General features: G+C 31.4%; 1 protein-coding gene across 1 annotated transcript in view; it reads right to left on the reverse strand.

The window, feature by feature from the left end:
- SHPRH (SNF2 histone linker PHD RING helicase) overlaps positions 1-1937 on the reverse strand; it is a 69409-nt gene that overhangs the window by 61776 nt on the left and 5696 nt on the right. Inside the window, exon 3 of the mRNA XM_019632316.1 lies at positions 420-432. Within this exon, the coding sequence (XP_019487861.1) occupies positions 420-432 (13 nt within the window). The remainder of the gene's footprint in view (positions 1-419; positions 433-1937) is intronic.

Raw genomic sequence — 1937 nt, forward strand, 5'->3', positions numbered from 1 at the left:
AGTGTAGGGCATTTTCTAAAGAAAAAATATAACCACAACGCAAGTTTTTGTTTGTTTTCTTTCCTGCCAGAGAATCATATTAAAATAAAAATAAGTTAACAGGATACCCTAGGAAGCTACACACACACAGGAAAAAGGCTAGGGTCCCTTTCATTCTTTTCTTCATGTATTATTCTTTAGCTTCCTTTGCTTTAGGTACCAATATTTTCCATATAAGCAAGTGATAAGACAGAAAAACAAAGCATAACAAATTACAGAGAATTAACAGGAAAAGAAAATGTATACATAGAAGCAACTCTTACCCAATAAAGGAAAGTAGCTTATCTTTCATATATCTTTCAAAAAGTTGCCTGAAGTCTTTAAATAATTCAACAGATGTATGCTGGTAGGTTAATGCATTAACCTAAATCAGGCCTAACCTTTTATATGGGTCTGATAATGGGAGGAGAAGCTTAGTTAGCTGAGGAAAAAACACCTGAAGCTATAGCACTAAAGTACTGACTGTTTCAACCAGGATCTTCTACTATCCTTTCCCTTAATATTTTAAGTTAAGCCAACTGTAGAATAGAAAGTGTGTCTCCACCCACCAGTGAAATAGCAAGTAATTGTTTGTTGTCTTCTTTAGGGATTAATGGATGAAGTAGGACTATAGATATATAGGGTTTATAAAATGGAACAATTAAAAGATAAAACGCTTCAATGTGTGGGAACCATAGGGAACATAAGAACTACTAAACTGAAACATAGGATTGAATCAACAAAGTCTAGTCTGTGGACAAAAGAGAATGAATTACTGACACATGAAGCATGGATAAATATCAAAAACACGGGTTAAAGAAGCCAACTCTCCCCCAGTCTTGTTTCATTTATTATATCAAAAACAGGCAAAACTAATTTATGGTGATAGTGGTTGCCTCCCGAAAGGGCTGAAGTAGGAAAACTGACTGGGCCATGAGGGAACTTTCTGGGGTGATGGAAATATTTTATGTCAGCACTGCATGATAGAAATATAAAATGAAACAGGTAAAAGAAATTTTAACAGTTTTATTTAGCCCAATAGAACCAAAATATTATCATTTCAATATGTAATCAATATAAAACTTATTAATGAGGTATTTCATACTTGTTCGTACTATTTGAAATCTGGTATATATTTTAAATTTACGGCACATAATCTGGACATAACCCACATTTCAAGTCTGAAGAGGCAAGTGTGGCTAGTGGTTACTTTTGGGAAAGTCTAGCTCTATGTCTTAGACTTATACGCTTGTGCAAATGTATAGATTTGTCAAAATTTATCAAACTGTGCCCTTAGTATCTATGCATTTTATCGTATGTAAGTATACTTAGTAAAATTAAGTATTAATGAAAAATTATTTCATTTTGGAGAAAAAAATAATCCCTGTAGGAAATTCTACAGAGCTAACAATTTCTTCAACACATGAATTATAAGGACAAAAAACAGAATGAGAGAGGGGAGATAAAATGTATGAATTAAAATAAAGTTAAGAGGCAGCAATTAATTCCAATGTACTGATGTTATTTGGATTCAGATTTGAACAAATTAAAAGAGAGAGAAATAGAGAGATAAAGCGAAAAGGGGAAAAGAAAGAAAAGGGGAAAAGAGAGATTTGTTGCTATTAAGGAATATTAAGGGTTTTAAAATTCATTATTATATATATGTTTATGTCTGTTTAAAAGAACTCTTATCTTTTAATGAAACAAAGAGAAATATTAAACAGATAAAATGATACATGTGAGATTATTAATTACTTTGTTAGTAGTAGGAGGAGGAGAAGGGGGAAGAAATAACACTGGCCATGAGTTGATATTTATTTTTCAAAATAGGAAGTTTAAAAAATGAAGTTTATTGGATAAAAAAATATAAGATGAAACTTATGGGAGAAATAAGAACTATTCATCATTAACTAAAATCA

This window comes from Hipposideros armiger, unplaced genomic scaffold (assembly GCF_001890085.2).
Source record: "Hipposideros armiger isolate ML-2016 unplaced genomic scaffold, ASM189008v1 scaffold_1119, whole genome shotgun sequence".
Lineage (NCBI taxonomy): Eukaryota > Metazoa > Chordata > Mammalia > Chiroptera > Hipposideridae > Hipposideros > Hipposideros armiger.